This window comes from Pinus tabuliformis, chromosome 5_1 (genome assembly GCF_031772625.1).
Source record: "Pinus tabuliformis cultivar Carrire ecotype Pingquan chromosome 5_1, CPIR1, whole genome shotgun sequence".
Lineage (NCBI taxonomy): Eukaryota > Viridiplantae > Streptophyta > Pinopsida > Pinales > Pinaceae > Pinus > Pinus tabuliformis.
In genome coordinates, this window is record NC_142305.1 from 235238946 (window position 1) to 235261413 (window position 22468).

The 22468-nt window shown below is 41.4% G+C and overlaps 1 protein-coding gene across 1 annotated transcript in view; it reads right to left on the reverse strand.

Moving 5' to 3' along the window:
• Positions 1–212: 212 nt before the first annotated feature.
• The window catches only part of LOC149164273 (LRR receptor-like serine/threonine-protein kinase GHR1), a 55468-nt gene continuing 33212 nt past the window's right edge, over positions 213–22468 (reverse strand). The window contains exon 3 of the mRNA XM_089432012.1: positions 213–1018. Within this exon, the coding sequence (XP_089288138.1) occupies positions 429–1018 (590 nt within the window). The 3' untranslated portion in view covers positions 213–428. The remainder of the gene's footprint in view (positions 1019–22468) is intronic.

Consider the following 22468-nt stretch of genomic DNA (forward strand, 5'->3'; position numbering starts at 1 on the left):
GACTGTAAAACTGTATCCTAATGCCCTGCATGTATAAAAAATGCCCATGCTGGCTACATAACACAATCCAAATTAGCAGAGATGTTATCAAAATGAAGAAGTAAATGAAATGAAATATTGACACATGATGTCCTCCTATAAGCTATGAAAATAGAAATCTGGAAATGGCATTACAAGGCAAAACATATTTTATACCCTCAATGAGACGCATATTGTGGAGAACAAAGAATGGAGAATTATATTTGATTGAAAATACAGTCTAAAAAATGGGGCAAATTAAGCTTCAAAATGGGTACCATGAACACTTGCATCTTTGACTTTCCTAAGAATCCATTCTTGCAAGTCACTGAAAGTAGATTCACTCTCGTAATTTCAACAATACATATACATTGGCTCAGTGCAACAAAAATCTCCCAAGGTATGAGGCTTCAAACTACTATTGCTGTAAGATCTTCAAATACACTTCTGATACTGGGCCTTTCTGATGCAGGTTGAATGCATTTTAGAGTAATGGCAAGCATATCATCCATTCCTTTGGGAGGTTCCCGTTCACCATCAGCAGATAGGAGGCCAGAATCAAAACACTCTACTGCCCGCCCTTCAGTGGCTAATAGTCTTACCCAGTCAGTAAGATCAACTGCCCCTGTATTTCCAGATACAATATCACCTGCACTTTTTCCAGTTAAAATCTCCATCAAAATCACACCAAAAGCATAAACGTCAGCCTTAAATGATGGTTTTGGCTTCTTTGCAGCTGCCAACTCTGGTGCTCGATATCCAAGAGCACCAGCATTTAATATCTGTTCTGCTGTCCCAGCTGACGTCATCAATAGATGAAGGCTATAATCAGCAAGCCTTCCACTAAGATCAGGACCATCTAGGAGGATATTTGTTGCTTTCAAATTACCATGTGGTAAGCATCTATCATAATGTAGATAATTCAAGCCACGAGCAATATCCACAGCAATTTTTAGACGCTGTGTCCAAGCCAAAGGTGAAGATTTACTACTTGAACTCTCTGCAAAAGAATAAGATATCTATTTAGCAATTCATCAAGTTATCGTTGATATTAAGAACCACAAACTACACTGCTCCAATTGTCAGTACATGTTAGTATCTGCAAATTAACAGCAATGCTAGTATCATGTCCATGGTGAAACACGCTAAATATACTCAAACGAACCGAGAAAATCAGAAGATTCACTCACAGTTGGGCTCTTTTACATTTTGAGCATAAACATCTCCCAATGTTAGATATTTTGAAGATAGAGATAAATAAAAGCATTTCATTTATGCCCACAAATGACCCGGAATAGATCAATGTGACTAGAAAATACAAACAGTCCATACTGAATATGGGAGTGTCTAAAACACTCCTGACCGATAAAAGTCTGACACAATAAACATCTCCTCACATTAGACATTTTAACAATAAAGATAAATAAAAGCATTTCGTTTATGCCCACAAATGACCCGGAATTGGAAAATGAGACTAAAAAATACAAAGAGTCCACATCAAATATGGGACTAAAAAATATAAATGACAACATGAGAAAGAAAAGAGCTTGATAAAAGCTGAACTGTAATGAAAACCCCCTAAAAGAGAAGCAACTGTATTCAGTGCTGGAAATAGAAGCAGATACAAAGGGGAAGAAGAGGCTTAGAGGGTATCCCTCTTTTCGAAACAAGTGTGGCTGTGTGACCTCATATAGAAGTGAGGTGGCTGCCAGCCAGGCAAGAGGAGATGCATTATCTCTGAAGCAACTGTATTCAGTGCTGGAAATAGAAGCAGATACAAAGGGGAAGAAGAGGCTTAGAGGGTATCTCTCTTTACGAAACAAGTGTGGCTGTGTGACCTCGTATAGAAGTGATGTGGCTGCCAGCCAGGCGAGAGGAGATGCATTATCTCTCAGATGATAGATCTGACATCATCAAACTCAATGACTGAATAGCCCGCTTGGCACTTAGTGACTCCAACCTTAAAAATAGGCTGAAGAAAAAACGATGATGGGTCTAGTCATACAATGCCTGGAGAGGTCTCTCAAAGTCTTCACATGTGGGTGATCCCCTCATTTGTGGACAGGCCGAGGCACATCTGATTAGGATAGCGAAAGAAAATCGCAACAGAACCTTTCAAGTCAGAAAACAAGCAGTGTAATGTATTCATGGACAGACCAAGGTACATCTGATTAGGATAGCGAAAGAAAATTGCAACAGAACCTCTCAAGTCAGAGAACAAGCAGTGTAATGTCCCTTAAATCTCATAATATATGGGATATTTGATGGCAAACTGTTCTTCAACCATGCTCTCCTAGAAATGGCACACCTAACATCCTCTCAGATTTTCAAATGTGGTGGTTTGTCTCAATCGTATGCAGCAGGGACAAACCTAGGATTGATCGAGGGGGATCGTGAGGTTGTGAACCCAATGGCATCAAATGTAATCTGGCAAACAATGATACAATCTTGAACCTAAATAAAGCATGCATAACAGAAGGCCATCCAGGGGCCAAGAGTCTAGGAGAAGACAAAATTGCTCTAAATATACATCTAATAGATGCCATCTCTAACTACCCTACGATCAAGGCCATTCAAAGAGCTATTCGAAGGAGGGAGGCACATAGTTGAAATGGCAATGCACTTGAGGAGAAAAGTAGCACCTGAGACCCCACACTACCAAAGTCCAAAAGAGATTATGGACACACTCCCTACTAAAGAACAAAACACCAAGCATCAGCCAGCCAGGGAAAGGCAAATCGATAGAGACGATAGGAGCAAAATCAAAGGAGAAACCCAAGAGTTGTCTGACATCATACAAATCAACCTAGGTTCTAATTCTTCCCCTCAAATGGATAAAATAGGAAAGGGATTGTCCAAAGAAGAGGGGTGAACTCAAAAGCTTGTTGAGAGAATTTAAAGATGTTTTTGCTTGGTCGTATCATCCAACATACTATTCCCCTTCAAGGAGGAGTCAAGAAACGAAGGTTGCGGAGAATGAATTCCAAGCTGGCCCCTTTGGCCAAGGAGGAGCTCCAAAAGATAGTAGATACTGGTATAATTACCCCTGTTAGACAATCTTCATGGATTTCCAATCCGGTGGTTACGCAAAATATGACTGGGAAAATTAGGATCTGTATAGACTTTAGGGATTTTAACCAAGTGAGACTCAAGGACAATTACTGCTTGCATAACATGGAAAACCTATTGCAATGAATAACCGGATCCAAAATGATGTCTTTCCTTGACGGATTTTCTGGGTATAATCAAGTGGTTGTGAAGGAGGAAGATCAAATGAAAACTTCCTTCACCACCCCTTGGGGGACTTATAATGATGTAAGAATGACAGTTGGGTTGTTAAAAGCTGAGTCTACCTTCCAAAGGGCTATGGACTTTGCCTTTAGGGATCTCACAGGAAAAATCATGGAGATATACCAGGATGAATTAACCGTCGCATCTAAAGAAAGACATGACCCCTGAAAGAACCTTAGGAAAGTATTTAAAAAATGCAGGCAGTACAATATATCGCTAAATCCTAAGAATTCCTAATTTGGAGTGAATCAAAGAAAGTTACTTGGCCACATTGTCTCAAAAGATGGAATTAGCATTGACATAGAAAGAATAGAGGGGCTATTAAGCAGATTCCTCCCCCAAATGATAAGAAGTCCTTACAATCATTCTTTGGTAAGATTAACTTTGTAAGAAGGTTTATCCCGAATTTCGCTGAGATTGTCAAACCAATGAATGATTTGCTAAAGAAGGATACTCCATATGTTTGGGATAAAACAAAGGACAAGCCTTTTAAAGAAATTAAGGATAGAATAGCCTCGGCCACCTTCTTAGTTAGTCCTGATCACTCTAAACATTTCATCATTTACTCATTTGCATGAGGACACAATCGCAGGAATATTGATGCAACAAGACAAGGGAAATGAAAGGCCAATTGCATTTATGAGTAAGCCCTTGCTGGATGCTGAGATGAGATACGTCCTCACCGAAAAACAAGCATATGCTATAGTCAAGTCATTGAAATATTTTTGGGCCTATGTAGGATATAACAGAATCGATGCCTGTCTCCTACCCTGCCGTCAAAGATGTGCTATCACAAAGTAATTTCCTGGGATCAGGAGACAAATGGGTCTCGAAAATCCAAGAGTACAACTTAGAAATTCAACCCAAAAAGATCATTAGGGGTCAAGGCCTAGCAAAAATATTGACTGAAGGAAATAATAAGGCCATCCATATGGGCAAGGAGGAGCAATTTTGGACAACTGCCGTATAATTGGAAGAAGATGAATGGTACTCTGATATGATAACATAAATTACCTTAGGAATTTGTCTGCCACTCCTAGTTTAGTGTAGCATAAAACAAGAGCCCTCAAATTGAAAGTCGCTAAATATTGCTTGACCCAATATGCCCTGGGATGGATGAGCCCGGATGGAGTTATTCTTCATTGTATGAACAAAGACGAAGCCGAGAAACTTGTCAAGCAATTCCATGTTGTGGTGCAAATTACGCTGCAAGGACTACTGCCCACAAAATCTTCCTAGCAAGTTAATACTGGCCTACCATCTTTGCTGACACCTTGAATTTTGTTAAAACTTACCAACAATATCAATTGTTCACAAGAAAACAACAATTCCCAACCTTGTCGCTAAAGAGCATTGTCATTGATGCCCCATTTCAAAGAATGGGCCCTCAATTTCTTGGGACAATTCAAGGAAAATTCTTGCAATGGTCACAAATGGATCCTTACTGCCACTAACTACTTGACTAAATGGGTGGAGGTTATTCCCACCAAGAAAGACACCCACCAAGTTGTTACGGACTTCCTAGAAGAACAAATAATGACAAGTTTTGGTGTTCTTGCCAAAAATTGTAACTGATAACGCCAAGGCTTTCAACTCTATGGCCTTTGCCTCTGTGTTGTAACTATGGAATAATATTGGCTCACTCGTCTAATTATTACCCCCAAGGAAACGACCAAACTGAATCGAGTAACAAGAACCTCATGAAGATAATCAAGAAAACTCTGTGTGTGAAAACAAACAAAGTTGGGATAGCATGATCAAGTATGCCTTATGGGTTGACCGCGCAACTGTGAAAGCATCCACAGGGTATAGGCCCTTTCAGTCAGTATATGGGTCGGAGACAAAGTTACCCATCCAATTGGTGTTGCCTACTCTATAATGCTTCAAAGCCTTCCGATATCAACAAGATGCCATTCAATCAAGGATCAACCAAATCATTGAGATGGATGTGTTAGATTTTGGTAGCATCGAACAGGTGTTCTAGTCTCGATTTATGTCTAAGAAGCTAAGGAACACTAGATATCCAAAACCGGAAAAAGTTTCGCGAGATAAGATTGCAAAGCGCCTTAATTAAATTAATTGATCAATAATTAAAACATGCCTAAGTCTAACTTAGGAAAATTGATTAATTAATGGAAATTAATTAAGGATGATCGAGAATGCTCTGGAGACTCACACAAATCAAGTCTAAGATGATCTTAGTCGTTGATAAGGATCTAATCATGGTCATTTTATAAAAGCAAGTCGATGGGATGGAGATAGACACAGTTGCGAGGAAGAGCAAGGCAAGTCGAGCTACCCAGTTCACAAAGATTCAATGAGGGAAGAGTTTGAACCAGAGGGAGAGCATGGGGGAGAGAGAGCAGCAGAGATTATTCTGGAGGAGTTCCCCAACAATTTTCCAGTGTCGCAAAGGTAAGAAAAGGGAGGCTGAAATCTTTTGCAGAGAAAGACGTCCAAGCAATGCGAGTTAGCAAATCCAGTTGAGTGAGTTGTTGGGAAGAGTTTGTTTTAGTTGTCGGAGGTTTAAAAGATTATATGGAAGGCAAAGCAAATTTTTCCAAAGTCAAAAGGGGGCTAGACGACCAAGTCTGTAGTTGATTCAGGGGTCGTGTGACTTGCACAGGCCAGCAGTGTGAGAAACCAAAAGGTAGTGCAAGCATGCCAAATGGTGGCTGAGTTATTTTGCAGAGGGAGAATTTTTCTCCTAATTATTTCGGCCATATTATTTGCCAGAGGAATCGCCAATTGGGCATCCAAATATTGTACTCAGATTGTTGTTGCATAATAATAAAATAAACCCTCATATGCTGCACCAGTTTTCCCTTTGGCATTTTTCCCGAGATTATTAGTCCAAAAATATTGGTGTCTATTTTATTGTGTGTGCATTATTTTCTCAGTTCAAAATTATTTTTCCACAACATTTATTTTAATTTTGAAGATTACAGTAGTGAGCTATTCGTTATTTGTCGTTAATTAAATAACAAAAGGCAAAGAAATTGCATCAGTTAGAAGAATAGTTTCCAGTTTATTGCAATCAAGGAATTTTCACATGGTATCAGAGCATTGAATATCAAATCTCAGGCTCAGAAGCGAGAGACGTAGAATTGTGCAGTTTCAGAGAGAGATCTGAGCATTATTTCTCCAAATTTGCGCAGGCCAGCCAAGCGGTGCGAATTACTGGGAAAAAATCGATTTCCAAAGGCAGAGAGTGAGAAAAGTTAGATTTGTCCAAAGAAAAATTCCAGCAGGGAGTGGATTTGCCGAATAGAACGTTCTAGTGAGCAGATCAGTTAATTCGTTGAGCATATCTGGTGCAAAAATTTTGTAGTGAGGGTTTCAGCTCCAAATTTGTCAAGGCACAAGAAGAGAAAAGCATATTGAAGAGGAATTTCAAGAATTTCTCAAAAGGTTTCCAAATCTAGTTTTTAGGAGGAAATCTTAGATTTCCAGTTGCAGTGGGTTGTAGCAATTTTGCCAATCAACTAGTGCGAGCTTCAGAAGCAACAATATGTGTCACAAGTTCCAAACGACTTCCGAAAGGTAGAGAAAGTTGCCCAGTTGAGGTAGCAAGCAATGTGAGTACCGGAAGAGGACATCCGAAGGCAAGCAGTAGCAGATCTGCACATTTCCTGAGGAAGTGTGAATAGCAAAAGCAGGTCCGTAGGAAAGAAAGGAGATTTCAATTTATTTCCCTTTTTTGAGTTTTCACATAGATGGCCACAGCAGGTCTCAAAGATCAAGATAGACTTGACGGAGCCTCAACTTTTGGTGTCTGGAAGGCCAGGATGCAGTTTCTATTAGATGAGCATGGTCTAAAAGAGTTCATGACAAATGTCATGGCAAACCCAACAAATGCACAATTGTTGGCAAATTTCAAGAAAGAGATGGCCAAGATGAAGAGTGTGGTCTTGGATGGAGTCTAAGATCATATCGCCCCGCATATTGCAGAAAAGGCAAGAACAAAGGACATGTGGGATGTCATTGTGAAGTTATACCAAGATCCATCAGAGAATCGTAAAATGATTCTCAAAGAGAAGTTGAGGACCACAAAGATGCTAAAGGGTGAAGGTGTTACTTTGTATCTCACCAGAATTAAAAATGTCTTTGATGAGCTAACAGCTTTAGGTCAGAAGCTTGATGACAAAGAACTTGTGTGGGTCGCTATAAATGGATTTTCCAAAGAACGGAGGACCTTTGTTCAGGGGATCAATGGACGATATCAGCTACCGCACTGGGAACGCCTTTGGAGTGACTTCACGCAAGAGGATCTAAGCCTCAGTGTAGTCGAAGGTAATATCAAAAACAACAGCATAGGATCGAGGGTTGAGAAAGAGGAAGAGGAAAATGTAGCCATTGCGAGTAAAGGTAAAGCAAAGAACCATCCCACTCAAGGACAAAGCTCAAAGGGAGGTGAGAAGAAGAAAAAGGACCTGTAGAAGGGCATATGCTTCAAATGTGGTGAGTTTGGCCACTACGTCATCGAGTGTTCGAAAAGGAAGAAGGACAAGTAGGGAAAGCAGCAGAGAGCGGCTTTGGCAAAGATAAATGAGTTGACCTCTAGGTTGGAGGAGTTTGCATTGATAGCAGCTATATCTCCAGATGGAGGAGGAGCGTGAGGCTTCAGAGTTGTAGAAATGGGCAGGGTCTGAGGAGGCATAGCATCTGACAAGTGTTTCCTCATGGATCATTACCTTGGTTACAAATGCCCACAGTATTCAGTAGCAGGAGGATCGAGATGTGAGCAAAGCGCAGTCAAATACTCAATAGACAAAGTAGCACTAGTTGCAGAAAGAGATTCAAAGGACAAGTTGCAAATGCCAGTTACAGGGACAGTAGATCAGCACTAAGTTGCAGTAGTTGCAACAACAACAACAACATGAGATAATATGCAGCGCAAACAGTGTTGGCAACAGTGCAGGGAGGCACAGTGCAGTGTCAGCAGCAGTGCAAATGCAGAGTGGTTCAGCTACAGGGTTAGCAAATGAATAAGAGTATATGTAGTAGCTTGTTGGACATTAATAAGATGTTGCAAATGTCGGACACCAATAGCAAGGTCCAACTATAGAGGGGAGATGTTTATGAGAGAACACCATCCTCGGTAAGAGGGAGTGATAGATTTCGGTAGCATCGGACATGTGTTCTAGTCTCCATTTGTGTTTAAGAGGGTAAGGAATGCAAGATCTCCAAAACCAAGAAAAGGTTTTGCGAGATAAGCTTGTGAAATGCCTTATTTAAATCAATTGATCAATAGTTAAAAAAATGCCTAAGCCTAATTTAGGAAATTGATTAATTAATGGGAATAAATTAAGGTTGACCGAGAATGCTCTAGAGACTCACACGGATCGAGTCTAAGATGATCTTAGCCATTTATGAGGATCTAATCATGTATGTTGATGCTCCAGCGAGAGATTATAAGAGAAAGTAAATGGGATGGAGACAAACACAGTTGTTCGAGCAAAAGCAAAGCAGATCAAGCTACCTAGTGCACAGAGATTCAGCAACGGAAGAGTTCGAGCCAGAGGGAGAGCATCAGAGATAGGGATCAACAAAGAGAATTCTGGAGGAGTTCCCATGCGTTTTCTAGTGCCAAAAAGGCAAGAAAAGGGAGGCTGAAATCTTTTGCAAAGAAATTCATCCAAGCAATGACTTAGCCAGTCCAGCTAAGCGAGTTACTGGGAAGAGTTTCTTTCAGTTGTGAGATGCTGGAAAGATTATCCAGAAGGCATAGTGAATTTTTCCAAAGGCAGAAGGAGGCTAGACGACCCAGTCTGAGGTTGATTCAAGGGTCGTACGACTAGCGCAAACCAACTGTGTGAGCAACCAGAAGGCAATGTGAGCAAGCCAGTGGGAGGTCGAGTTATTTTGCAGATGGGAGAATTTTTCTCCTAATTATTTTGGCAAGATTATTTGTCAGAGGAAGTGCTAGTTGGGCATCCAGATATTATACTCAAATTGTTGCTGCATAATAATAAAATAAACTCTCATCTGCTACATCGGTTTCCCTTTAGGGTTTTTCCGAAGACTATTGGCCCAAAAATATTGGTGTCTATTTTATAGTGTGTACATTATTTTCTCAGTCCCTGATTTATTTTCCGCAACATTTATTTTAATTGTGGAGATTGCAGTAGTGAGCTATTCGTTATTTGTCGTTAATTAAATAACATAAGACAAATAAACTGCAACAGTTAGAAGAAAAGTTTACATTTTATTGCAATCAAGGAATTTTCACAATATGTATCCTATCGCAAGGTTATCGATTGACTTGGTAGAAATCAAGAAAGCATTAAGAACACAATTGACAAGCAAGCTAGAACCCAGATCTTTGAGCATGGAATGATGCTCTTCTTAAGAAACAAAAGAAGGGAAAAATCAAGTATGCATAAAAAGTTTGATAACTTGTGGATTGACCCTTACAAAATACTTGACATCATGAGTACTAATGCCTATTGTCTTGAGACTCTAGAGGAAGAAACCCTTCCATTGCCTATGAACGGTCAACTCTGGAAGGAGTACTATCCTAGCATGACTTGACATTCACATATTATGCATGGTAGTGTAGGTGTATTGCATCTTGTGTGAGCATGCTAACAACATTCATATCATGTTTCATGTAGATTAGATTGCATTTAGAAAAAATTTCATTTTCTGAATGGATCTATACTCTTATATAAAGCTTGGGCGATTACGTCTAATGCACATGGTCCCGAAAAGTTTGGTGCAATGTGCATATTACAGGTCTGCGATCCCAAGGAGTGTTGAGTTCTCATGAACTCCCTATTCAAGCTTATGGATCATGCGCTCTATGGTGATCTCATGTCCCAGTTGAACCCAAATGTTACCCAACAAAAGTGAGTGACCCCATAGGCGAAAATTTTTCTCCCATAATATCTTCCAACCAGCCATCCAACAGCCCTTACAACCACCACTAGCCAAAGACAATGTGCCATTCATATCTCTGCCACATGCATCATCCATATGTCTTCTCACTCATCTCGCAAGAGCACATGAACAAAGGTAGGCTTCCGATCGAAAGGTACTTTATTCATTTTACAATCAGGTGCTTATGCTTGTTTGTATTTAGGCGTTTAACATGGATTATGGGGTGACCAAGAAGGAGGGGGGATTTTGGCTGTGATCTTGTTCCCTCACCTTAAATAGAGGGTTAATCTTTGATCCTAGTCCAGCTTAATGGCCTAGAGGGTATAGGAGGGGCACTAATTGGGAAGACCTGACTGAGATAGTGTGTTCCACCTATCCCTATTCCATACTTACCAGTTTCCATTTACATTACCAGCCCTATATTCCACCTCCATGTGAAAAATCCACGATTGCAATTAACTAGAAATTTATCTCCTACTGCTTGCAGTTTATTTGTTATTACGGAAATATTGATAAACTCATAATTGCAATCTTCACCAAAATAAAACATGTTTCTCAAAATAATAGATACCGAGAGACAAACACACACACAAAATAAAATTTTGACACAACCATTTTGGACTAAATTGTCCCTGAAAAAACCTTGAAGGGAAAACCGGTGTAGTAGATGAGGGTTTATTTTATTATGCAGTAAAATAGAGAATTACAATTGTTGGCCTCCCTGGCTCGGCTCCAAAAAACTTATCTCATTGGGAAAATTATTTTTCCCTCAATCCAACTCAATCTAGCCCTCCCTAGGCAACTTGCACTTCCTTAGCAATTTGCACTACCAAACTAGGAGTACGCACTGCTGCCTCTAGATAAAAACGATCTTCCCTAGAAACCCCTCTAGATGAGTTGTCATGCCTGTCTCTGCTTCAAGAAACAATTCACTAGGCCTCCCGATGCTAGATCCAGGCACTAGCAATTGAATGAAACCTCTCTCGGCAACTCGGTCTAACAACTGGGGAACTCGCACTACAGAACTCGGCCTCTTTGTTGGATCATTCTGCCTTCCTTCCCTGACGCTGGAAACTAGAAAACCACTAGAGAATTTCTCTGGTAATTCTCCTTGTTGCAACCCTTGCTACTCTCTAAGCTTGAATTCTTCCTTCATTGAATACTGTGCACTAGGAAATTTGCTCTCCCTCTTATGTCATTCTCCATCCCATCGACTTGCTTTTATAATCTCTCGCAGGAGCATCAATGACCAAGATTAAATCGTGATCAATGGCTAAGATTATCTTACACTTGATCCAAGTCACTTTTGAAAGTCTCTAGAGCATAAGTCGATCTCCTCAATTAATTCCCTTTAATTAATCAATTTTCATTTTTTTATTATTGATCAATTAACTCAATTGAGTGGTCTCTAGGTGTTTTCTCCCGAAAACTTTTCTTGGTCTCTGAGATCTTGTGTTCCTTACCCTCTTAGACACAAATCAAGACTAGAACACCTATCTGATGCTACCAAAATCTAACACTCCCTCTTACTGAGGAAGGTGTTCTCCACCATACCAATTTGTTCTTTGAAATAGACGAACTTAGCTCTCCCTAGAGCTTTCATGAGTATATTTGCCACCTACTGCTCTGCAAGAACATGTTGTAGTTGGACTACTCCACACCACACACAATCTCTGATGAAATGGTATCATATGTCTATGTGCTTCGACTTACCATGGAACATTCGATTCTCATAAATCTTGATGCAACTCTGATTATCACAATAGATATTGGTTGCCTCCATCTTCTAACTAAATAGACTCACTAGCAACTTCCGAAGCCAAATTGCTTCGCATGTGGCCATGTACTTTGCTTCTGCAGAGCTCAGCGCCACAGACTTTTGCTTCCTGTTGCACCAAGATACAACCCCTAATCCAACGTTGAAGCAACACCCAGATATGATCTTCTGATTCCACTGAATTGCCTACCCAATTTGCATTTGTATAACCACATAACCTAACACCATCACCTCGAGTATACCTCAACCCATACTCGACTATGCCGCGCAAATACCTCAGTATATGCCTCGTTGTTGTCCAATGCACTCTCTTAGGTCCCACCATAAACTGACTGAGAGTGTTGACCACAAAGCAAATATCCAATCTACTATTGACGAGATACATGAGGGAACCAATGAGTTGTCTATACAAGATTGGGTCAACATCCTCATCCTTTCATGCATCGATCTTCCTCTAGTTCGTATGTCTATAAATGAGGGAAGCAATGAGTTGTCTATACAAGATTGGGTCAACATCCTCATCCTTTCATGCATCGATCTTCCTCTAGTTCGTAATCATAGACATAGACATAGGCCTGTAGCCCTGCATTATGAATCTCCTCGGAATATTTGTAGTGTATCTCCCATGGTCAATGAAGATCTCTTCGTTCTTTTTCCATACTTCCAATCTGTTGTCGCGCAGATTGACACGACAACGCTCAGATCGGGGGCTGTCACTCTGATCCCCGGTACCTCCGTTTAAGCCTGTCTCCCGCGGCTAAGGGGGGTAGACCCTATGAGATGATGAAGACCAACTGCCAAACAGTTGGCCTAGGAGACACGAGACATGATATGATAAACACTACATGGATTTAAAAGTTAAAAGACCAATGCCTTAAGAGATTAAATTTTAAATGATCACTTAGTAAATATTTCAAAAATGTAAACCATGTGTAGCAATCATTTATCATCAAATGACTAGAACAGATGCAGGATATTCGATAAACACACAGAGTTCTTATAATGACCAGAGCTCAATAACGATATCCAGTAATTTAAAAAAATTTGAAGAGATGGATGCCTTTTAACAACCACGCAAAATCATGAATCATTAACCAGATACCATATGCAGCTAATCTTCAAGATGATCAAAACGTTCATTCCGCATCGATAAATGATAATTTCCTGAAAATAACCGGATATGGCAAAAAACAATTATTTATTTATTTATTTTTTTTATTTTTTTTTAACGAAATTCCAAATCTATTCTAAAGGTAAACTAAGATTTGCCACAAATTTAAAACTAAAACTAAAACTAAAAAAGGTTAATAAAACTAAACTAGAAAAATTATACAATTTGAGTTCGTAAAAGAAATCCTCAAAGTGCAATTGTTTAATAATGCAGCTAAAACTTAAGGAAATCGAATTTATAACTAAAACCCTAATTCTAAGAAACTTAAAACGAAACTATTCGAATGTGCATCACAACCGAAAGGCTCAAGCCGTCAAAAGAGTTACGCTGCACGTTACAGCTCTCCTACTCATACACATTTCTATTCAAAGGGAATATAGAAATCGGGTCAGAAGAATACGATGAGCTGAGCCTGAGCCAGATATGATGAACGCAAATGTCTCGGTTAAAATCATGGCCCAGTTTTCAAGCATAAGGCAAAAATGAACGCATACCTTGCCTCAGTCGATGTTGATGAGCAGTCATGAAAGCAGGTCAACCGGACGGTGTGCGGAGCAACTTAGAGACTTACGTTTTTGCTTTCGATGGAGAAATCTGAGCACTTGTAAATGGAACGATCAGATCTGTTACCAAAATTCATGAATCGCTTGACCCGTCCACGTATTTTACCCACGCTGTCTCCTTCTTTCCTTTTCTTTGAAATTATGTCGACGGTGTGACAGCTGATCTCTAAGGGCAGAACAATAAGAGGGATACGCCCATAGTTTACGTGATTTCAAAACGTCAAAGTATAAATCGATGCCCTCACGTGCTTTTCCCTTAACGCATTCAGCAGTTTCGTTTGATGGCAGATGGGAATGATTCTTTGTGCATACGCAGAGAGAACCTTCCTCTTTTGACAGGAATTGCTCAGCCAATGCACCGATATATGAATGGATCACCCCAAAAATTTCGCCCAAGATTAATGTATGCTTTGCAGCCTCTGCAAAACCCTTGCTACCGAAAAGCTAATCCTATACCTGCAAAAAGAAAAGAAAGCCTAAAATAATATATTCCATAAACTAACCTAAAAACCCTAAACCCTAATGAACACTGCATATAGAGCAAAAGTTGAAACCCCAAAACAGTCTGATTAATTTACATATTTTGGCCCCTTAACAGCCAGATTTAGCAATAAGAGCATAAATATTATCGAAAACAACTTCAGATTTCACTGTGAAGAACTTCATAAAATCTCTCATGCAAATTAGAAAAATAAACTGAATGATAGACCCAGGATCAAATCCAACTGGGCTCAGCAAAAAATGCTTGCGAGAGTTGGTTGGTCCGGCCGAAAACTTTCCCAAACACCCACCAATCTTCTTCAGTAAGGGTTTTCTGCACAGCTCAAAACAACCATCAGTAAAGAGGGCAAAAATGCTGCTAGATCTCAAAAAGTAATGGAGATACCTGCCATTACTTCAAAAACCCTAACACCACTCAAACCCTAGCAAGTGAACAAGATACATGTGCTCACAATACTCTACAATAAGCTATTATTAATGGCTGAAAAGTAAAATATGCAGAAAATAAGACAGCTCACAGCACTTCCAGAGAGTAACACCAGCTAGATTTGGACCCCAAAGTCTTCTTTTATTAACCAGAAACAGAATACAAGAGAGCTTCTTCAGTACAAGACTCACAGATCCAATGATCTGAAATGACCCCTAGCACCCTACTTAAAGGAAATGATCCCAACGGCTACTTCAAGTGATCCATGTCGAAATGATCTCGACCGTCGATGAGGATCAAGACATCTCTTAATCTCATCCGTCGAAATTATTAATTCATTAAAAAAAATGAAATTTTGCATGTATTTACTCAAAATATTATTATTTTATTTTTTAGGGTTTTTGCTTTATTTTATAATTTTTTATTATTTTTTATTTTTTATTATTTTTATTTTTATTTTATTTTTTATTTTTCAGTTATTTATTTATTTATTTTTTAATTTTTAAATCATTTTCTAAATGGATCCTCGAACTTAGCCTTTGGAAAAAATTCCCTAGGACCTAGGACTTAGGACTCATGAGGGGGATTAAAACATTTTCCAACCCTCAAGACACTTTACATCATGACTTTTACAATTTTACATCTTAAGGGGAAAAACCCATTTAACATAGACCCTCATAAACCACCCAGTTCTGCGACACAACTATAATCTAGCAGATTAACACACTAGGATTCTCCTAAAATTCGAATGACAAAATCCATCCCGGCTTTGGGGTCAGGCTGAAGGAAAACTCTGCCGATCATGGATCGGTGAGACGAAAAACCTTCCGGGACATAGATTACCATTAGAAAGTTAGGTCCACCTAGGCAATTTACATACACGACTCATATCTGCTAAGATTATTTACAATTCATACATGCAGACTGGGTTTACAAAAAATGATCAAGCTGTTGATGACTGCAGGATGGCACGAACACGACGATCAGGTGCTATCCCTTTTTGCAAAAAAAAAGGGGGTGTACTGCATGGGTAGTTGACCGGTAGTGGTCAACACAATCCAAGGAAGTATTGCATCAGTCCCAAATCCTTCATGTCAAACTCTACTCCCAGGGTCCTCTTGCAATCCTCTATGAGCCTTAATGACCCAGTCAAAAATTAGTCATCCACATAGAACACTACGATGAGTGGCTCACCCTCTACCATAAAATAGTAAAGGTTGGGATCTACGTCACTCTTGACAAATCCCATTTCCTGCAAGTTGTTGTCTATGTTGTCATACCACGCCCTGGGGGCCTGTTTGAGCCTGTATAGAGCTCTCTTCAATCTGCACACATGTGTGCCCCTCTCATGTGTCTCGAAGCCCTCTTGCTGTTCGATGTATCTTCCTCCTCTACCACCTCGTTCAAGAAAGTTGTCTTTACATCTATCTGGTGAATCTGCCATCCCACATGTGCTGCTAGAGATATAACGGGCCGAGTGGAAGTATATTTGACAACTATGGTGAAGGTCTCCTCATAATCTATGCCTTCCTTTTGCACATACGCCTTTGCCACAAACCTAACCTTGTACTTCTCCTCATAGATCCACTGAGAGCCCACAACTAACCTATCCACGAGTCTCGGCACTACCTTTCAAACATTGTTTGTCATGATAGAGCTATACTCCTCCACCATGGCATCTACCCACACCTAATGTTGTGCGGCCTCCTAATAGTTAGAAGGTTCAACAACTTGTGCCACCAATGCCTGGTAACTATTTGGTTGTCTGTGTTCTCTCTTGTTCGTCCTAGGAGCTCCTATGAACTCCTCTGCATCGCTCAGCGTCTAACGAACTTCCCTATTGGTTCAACCACTAGTGGTGGGAGGATTGACCAGTACCTCATCCTGCCTCTGCTGCTCCATTTGCTGCAAACTCGTAGGATCTCTTGCACCTGAGGTCGTGCTCATACTAGTAATTGTACTAGATCCTTGTGACTATCTATTGATTTGGGGTAGCATCGGATGTGCTCTAGCCACGAAATTCGGTGGAGAGATTGGGACACATAAGATCTCTAATACCCAGAAAGGGTTTGGGCAGATTCTAAACAGTTCATGAGATATTAAAATAATTAATATTTTTAATGGTGTCCCTAAGTCTAAACTTAGGGAAAATAAAATATTAATATGGATTAATATGACATTGTGTTAGAATGGTCCAAAAGACATGAATCAAGCCAGATCTAACCTTAGCCGTTGATTAGGGACTTAATCTCGGCCGTTGATATGTCAACAATAAAAGTATAAGAGGACGCTTGAGGGTCACTTGAAGAACACACCAAATGATAAGTCATTCTATTCTTTAGAGCGGGGTTTGCTAAGAGAGATAGAATCAGTGATCGGGAGAGCAGCTGAGGGGCATTGAGTACAGAGGAACAGAGAAGGTATAGATTGTGCTGGGAGAGCAGCGCAGCAGCTAAGGAAAGTGACGCAGAGGCAGCAACGGCTCATGGAAGGCCACACAGAGGCAGCCAAGTGTTGCGCAGAGCACCAGAGAGGCCAGCGTGTCTGACACAAAGGCCCAGAAAGCTGATGCAGAGCCTCCCGGGGCTGACGCAGGCCAAGAAAGGTTGACGCAAGGCCAGCGTGAGACAGAGAGGAGCTGACACAGTCCAGATTGGACAGACGCTGGGGTTGCAGAGTAGTTTTGTGCTGAGGAGCTGCCGGAAGGATTTTCCGGGGTTTCAGCTAGGAGATTTCTCTCAAACTGTGAGGGACAGCTGCTAAGGAAATTCTCTGTTGGCTAAGCCAGTTTCGGCACCCAAATTGTACTTTGATATTGCTTAATAAGAAAACCCTCGGATAGCTGCATCGGTTTTCCCACATTGGGTTTTTCTGAGGACAATGGTCAAAAAATAATGGTGTCATATGGTGTGTTTGTTCTTGTTTCTTTTAGTTGTTGATCTGTAATATGTTGAGCATGCATTGGTGTTTATTTTCAGTATTTACTTTGTAAATAACTTGTTAAAGAAAAATAACAAGTAGGTAGGAATAAATCAGAAAAAGTGCATGAAGGGTTTCTAAACTAAGTAAAATTAAAAACTTCAACATGGTATCGGAGCATGATTGTAAATCACAGGAGGACTAAAAGACATTAGCCAAGCAAAGCAATAGCAGCAGAAAACTTCCGAGGTGACAGAAGTTGTTTCTAGCAGCGCAGAAGCCAAGGAAGTGTGACGCAAAGCCAGCCAGAGCCTCGTATAAGAAGTCGCGAACTGCGCAAAGCCTCAGAGAGGTCAGCGTTGCTGACGCAGAGCGCCAGAGGGCTGACGCAGGGCATCCCAGGGCTGACGCAGACCCATCTAGGTTGACGCAGAGGCAATGTGAAGCAAAGAGGGGCTAACGCAGTTCACATAGAGGCAATTGCTGGGTCTAGAAGGCTGTAGGAATATTGCAGTGGAGTTGGTGAGGTACTGTAGTCAGAACAGTACCTGACAAAGCAGGACCAGAGAAGTTGTTACCGAGGGTTTCTAGCCGAGGAACCCGGATCAACAGTGCAGTTGCACAAGACGATCAAAGTAGGGGGCAACAAGTGGTAGAAGGATTTCTAGGAGGGAAATCAGGACTCAGAGGGAGTCTAGAAGAGAACTTTCAGATGGGAAGTAGACACTCAGAGAAGTCGAACAGAGAACTTCCAAGAGGGAAGTAGAGAAGCATCATGGCACTACACAGGGCAAGAGACCAGGATAGACTAGACGGAGCATCGAACTTCGTAGTCTGGAAGGCCAGAATCTTATCAGTTCTTGACAGGAATCGTGTCAAGAACTTCGCCTTGAAGCTTATAGATATCCCAGTCAACCCCAATGATAATGACAAGTACGAGGAGGCGATGGCGAGGACCAAGTGCATTATCCTTGACGGGGTCAAGGATCATGTGGTACCACATATAACCGAGAAGGAAACAGCAATTGAGATGTGGGAGGCTCTCAAGAACCTGTACCAACATACTTCTATGCAGAGAAGAGTGCTGCTCGAGAACCAGATGATGTTGTATCAGATGAAGAAGGGTCAATCGATTGACTCCTTCCTCGGAGGATTGAATGAGATCCGAGATCTGTTGATGAAGAAGGGTCAATCGATTGACTCCTTCCTCGGAGGATTGAATGAGATCCGAGATCTGTTGACTACTATAGGAGTGACACTGGATCAGGAGCTTATGGTGAGGACATCCCTGAATGCTGTCTCAGAAGAGTAGGAAGTGTTTGTCCAGAGCATCTTGGGCAGAGGGACTCTCCTACCTTGGGACGAGATGTGGGTAGCTCTTCGCCAGGAAGAGATCAGACGACAGTCAAAAACAGGTAGCAGCAGCAAAGGGATCAAAGTTCAGCAAGAGGAGGAGGATGTGGCCCTAGCATCCGAGGGAAAGCAAAAGAAGAAAGATCTCTCCAAGATCAAGTGCTTCCACTGTGGGGAGATGGGTCATTATGCGACCCAGTGCCCAAGGAAGAAGAGTAAGGGGAGTCTTCCGAGACTAAGGCAGCGCTACCGCGGGCAGAGAAGGAAGTTTTGACAGACGATTATTGTGCCATGAGTGCACACGCACCACTTGAACGGAAGTGGGGAGACATCAAGCTATAGTCAGGCAGACTACAGGCGATGAGGGGCAAGATCCTTGAGGTACCCAGCCTCTTGGATTAGACCTTGCTACAGGAGCCCCGAAGAGGAGTAGCAGGACAGGCTGAGTCGGGTAGAGATGGATGCGGATGGAGAGGCAAAAAGAGCTACAGTGTAGGAGTCTCAAGACAGCGCGAGGCTAGCAGGTTGCAGCAGTGCGAGAGGCACAGGATTGCAACAATGCAGGATGGCACAAAGAGGTGTGCAATGGTGCGAGATGCAGGGAGTTATTGCAGCAGTGCAGAGGTCAGAGAGGGAGCACTTGTTAGCGACAAAGGGAGCTTCAACATCAGGAGGGTCTCTAACCCAACAGGGAGGTCAGAGTTGGGAGATCAGTTACTTACTTCTTAGTAACTGAGTTGCAGTGCAGCAGTGGGCAGCACGATGCAACATGATGAGAGGAGGTACAGTGCCGATGCAATGTTGGGAGAAAGGACCAACAGCAGCACAGATGCAGAGGGAGTTGTCATACAGATGCAACAGTGGCAGTGGCAGAACCATGGGCAGCAGTGCAGAGGATGTTGGGCAGGAAGACCTAGCATCAGCACAGGTACCGATGCCGGATGATCAAAGTAATACTCAATGAGGAGTATTGTTAGAGCACAGTCCTCACTAAGAGGGAGTGTTCATTTGGGGTAGCATCGGATGTGCTCTAGCCACGAAATTTGGTGGAGAGGTTGGGGCACATGAGATATCCAATACCCAGAAAGGGTTTGGGAAGATTCTAAATATATCAGGAGATATTAAAATAATTAATATTTTTAATGGAGTTGATATTAATGTGTATTAATATGAATTTGTGTTAGAATGGTCCAAAAGACATGGATCAAGCCAGATCTAACCTTAGTCGTTGATTAGGGACTTAATGTCGGCCGTTGATATGTCAACAGGAAAAGTATAAGAGGAGGTTTGAGGGTCACTTGGAGAATACACCAGATGATCAGTCATTCTATTCTCTAGAGCAGGGTTTGCTAAGAGAGATAGAATCAGTGATCGGGAGAGCAGCTGAGGGGCATTGAGTACAGAGGAACAGAGAAGGCAGAGATTGCGCTGGGAAAGCAGCGCAGTAGCCAAGGAGAGTGACGCAGAGGCAACAAGGGCTCATGCAGGGCCACACAGAGGCAGCCAAGTGTTGCGCAGAGCACCAAAGAGGCCAGCATGTTTGACGTAGAGGCCCAGAAAGCTGACACAAGGCCTCTTGGGGCTGATGCAGGGCCAGCGTGAGACAAAGAGAAGCTGACACAGTCCAGATTGGGCAGACGGTGGGGTTGCAGAGCAGTTTTGTGTTGAGGAGTTGCCTTAAGGATTTTCCGAGGTTTCAGCTAGGAGATTTCTCTCAAACTGTGAGGTATAGCTGCTAAGGAAATTCTCTGTTGGGTAGGCCAGTTTCGGCACCCAGATTGTACTCTGATATTGCTTAATCAGAAAAACCTCAGATAGTTGCACCAATTTTCCCGCATTGGGTTCTTCCGGGGACATTGGTCCAAAAATAATGGTGTCATGTGGTGTGTTTGTTCTTGTTTCTTTTAGTTGCTGATCTGTAATATGTTGGGCATGCACTGGTGTTTATTTTCAGTGTTTACTTCGTAAATAACTTGTTAAACAAAAATAACAAGTAGGTAGGAATAAATCAGAAAAAGTGCATGAAGGGTTTCTAAACTAAGTAAAATTAGAAACTTCAACATTATTGTTGTCGTTGTCCCTGCAGCCGCCCTTGTGGTTGCCCCTGTTGCTGGACCAATGGATCTTCTATTGGCTTACCCTAATCACGTGTTGGCATCTCACAAGATTTCTTGAAGGCCCTGTCCTCCATGAACTTTACGTCACGTCTCACAATGATCTTCCTACAGCTAGGAATATAGATCTTGTATGCATTATTAGAAGTTTCACTACACCCAACAAAGAACCCTTTCTATGCATTCTAATCCAATTTAGTACATTTTTCATCAGGTATATGGCAGTAGGATATGCTGCCAAAGATTATTAACTGACTAACTTTTGGCTTCTTCCCTGAGAAGACTTCTTCAAGTGTTATCTTCCCCAACGCCCTATGAGGAACCCTGTTTTGTATATACATTGTCGTGTTACATGCCTCCACACATAAAAACTTGGGCATGTCCTGGTCATACAACATGGCTCTTGTCGCCCCAACTATAGACCCGTTCTTTCGCTCCGCTACTCCATATGTTGAGGATTGTAGGGAGTTGTCCATTCCCTCTTGATGCCTTCCCTCGCACAAAAGTTCGTGAAGTCATTGTCATTGTACTCTCCTTTGTTATCTGAGTGAGGTACCTTGATCTTTTCCGTCACATTCTCTACTAGAGCCTTAAACTCTTGAAAGTAACGAAAAAATAGATCTAGGTCTTCAAGAAATAGATTTAGGTCTTCCTGGAATAGTCATCAATGAAAGTGACGAAGTACTCAAACCCTCTGAGAGATCTAGTGGACATAGGGCCACAAACATCTGGATTGTATAAGTTGTAACTCACCATCAGATCTATTGTCACATCTTGGGAATGTTGTCTTAGCATATTTCCCAAGTCCACATCCTTTTGCACACATCATCGTGTTCTGTGCTCAATTCTGAAACACTTGTTACTATCTCCTTGAGCATCTTAAGTGCTCCATGGTGCAAATGTCCCATTCTCCTATGCCATAGCTCATTCAGGTCTCTCCCACTGCTATTGCTATCACTGTTGTTACTGCTAACTAGTGCCTTTGGAGAGTCGAGTTGCAACTTGTACAATTTGTTGCTACGGACTCCAATTTGCCTCACCTTCTTCCAGTTCTGATGTCTGATAAACACCTTACAAAATAGACATCATATCCCTTATCTTGTAGCTCTGACACTGAAATTAGGTTCATACCAAGCGCTGGCACATGTAGTACATCTGTAACACTAGTAGTTGCCCCAGACTCCCTCTAAATCTCGATGGTGCCTACTCCAACTAGAGTGCATTTACTTTTATTACCCATCTAAATCTAGAAGTCCATTTGCTCCTCCTTATAGCTGGAGAAGTATTCTCTAACTCTTGTCATATGAGTTGACGCTCCACTATCTATATACCAAATACCCTGTGAAGTTGAGCTAGAGAGACAAGTTATCTGAGAAAATTCATTCTCCAATCTCATTTATAAATCAGAGGCATCAAATTTGCGTTACGAATTATCTACTCTGCTTTCCAAAG